Source organism: Aureococcus anophagefferens, assembly GCF_000186865.1.
Source record: "Aureococcus anophagefferens unplaced genomic scaffold AURANscaffold_62, whole genome shotgun sequence".
Classification (NCBI taxonomy): Eukaryota; class Pelagophyceae; order Pelagomonadales; family Pelagomonadaceae; genus Aureococcus; species Aureococcus anophagefferens.
The window spans coordinates 154,219-155,895 of record NW_008705615.1 but is presented as its reverse complement, the minus strand read 5'-3'; the positions used below and the strand labels follow the sequence as shown (position 1 = coordinate 155,895).

The window sequence follows — 1,677 nt, the reverse complement described above, 5'->3', positions numbered from 1 at the left end:
ATCCTGATTACAAGGTTGATGACACTGACGTATCGCAACATCTCGCCATCCTCCTCTTATTCATCTTACTATTTCGCTTAGCCTTTTTAGCCACCTGCAGGCAATTGCTGCTGGCATAGGCGTCTATGCTTGGCGGCTTCACATTGCGCGGTCGCTCCAAGCCCACGTTTGCAGTGTCTATTACAGCGGGAAAGGGAAGATGACAACACGCACGAGACTCAAGCCAGTGACTTTTCGCCAGACTCGCAGGACCAAGGGGACACCGACTGAAAATGTGCTTTCGTGCTTTTTGTGTAGACACCGATCGAATTCGAAGAAAATTTTGCGAGATCGAGAGAAGCCACATTAAAATCCCGTCGCCTCAGACCGGCGCTGAACAGCTCGCGACACCGCTAGCACAGCTGCATTAAAATCAGGGAAAATCACTTGCTGCAGATGATTCTCCCGCACTAACTGGTGCACCGCCCGACCGATGTACCTCCATCTGCAGCGCCGCTGCGAAGGTGGGTCGTCCGTGAAGCCCGGGGCTACCGCGAGAACCGCCAGCGCGGGCCAAGCCTGCGCCTGAGCTCACAGGGGCGACAACTTGACTAGACTCGCGCCTGCAACTTCATACGGTATATAGTCCCCGTATTCCCTTTTTGGACACCACCCCGAGGGGCGAAAATAGGGTCCGTCGTTGATATTAGCATTCTGATGTACTGCTGCTGCTCCGCCTCTCCGGCACCACCGAAGAAACGCGCAAGCATGGGAAACTGCGCAATAAGAAAACGCCCTTTCAAACTGTTGTGCTCCTCAAGTGTCCGGACCTCGCTCCGAGGCAACTCTGTAAAACACAGTTGCTGCGACTGCCCGCCAGTCCATGACACGCTGATCATCCCATTGCGGTGGCCCATGACATTGACCTCGCACCACTTACTATTGATATTCGCATACACCGTCTTCGCCAGCTCCAACCCAGGCGACGCCGGCGGATCGACGACCTGCGCTCGATACCGCGCTGGCGAATCTGGGGCCGGGCCCGGAGCCGGGGCCGCTGCTCGCTGCTGGTGTTGCCCCCCCCCCGGGAACAAACTCTGTTGCCTCTGCTGATAAATGTGCCCCGCCTCCCGGTTGCCTCTGCTGCGCAAAAGGCTGTGGCGGCGGGCCGGCTGCCGCCACTAGCGCTGGCGGCTCACGGGCCTGCTAATCTTCATGTAGGTTCCCGGCACGTAGAAGAAGTCGCCCGACTGGCCCTCCTTGACGATGACGTCGCCCGGGCCGTACGTGTGGATCTCGAAGACGGAGGTGAAGAGCGCGATGGCCGCGGGCCGCATGGTGTCGAATAAAGTGAGGCTCATGGCGAGGAGCTGGGCCGTGATTCTCTGCTTGATGTACTCGTCGATCTGCTTCGTCACGGTGGCATCGTCTCGATGACCTCGCGCATCTTGTCCGCGTCGAAGTAGATGAAGAGGCATTCGCTCTCCGTCGTCACGGACGCTGTCGACCCTAATGGCAAAAAACCGTGGTCCTTGTCGTCGTTGTTCAACAGGCTCGACTCGCCGAAGAAGTCGCCCGACTGGAGGTGGCCGACGGTGATCTCGTTGCCGCGCGAGTCGTGGCAGTGGACCCGCAGCGCGCCCAACAGCACGACGTGGAGCTTCGTGAGCTTGGCGTCCTGGGCGACGACCAATTGTC

General features: G+C 58.6%; 1 protein-coding gene across 1 annotated transcript in view; it reads left to right on the top strand.

Annotated features, from left to right (window-relative positions):
• AURANDRAFT_68084 (hypothetical protein) overlaps positions 1–349 on the top strand; it is a gene marked incomplete at both ends in the record, with an annotated part of 2,234 nt that extends 1,885 nt beyond the window's left edge. Inside the window, one exon of the mRNA XM_009043691.1 lies at positions 120–349. Coding sequence (XP_009041939.1) covers positions 120–349 — 230 coding nt within the window. The remainder of the gene's footprint in view (positions 1–119) is intronic.
• Between the last annotated feature and the right edge of the window lie 1,328 nt (positions 350–1,677).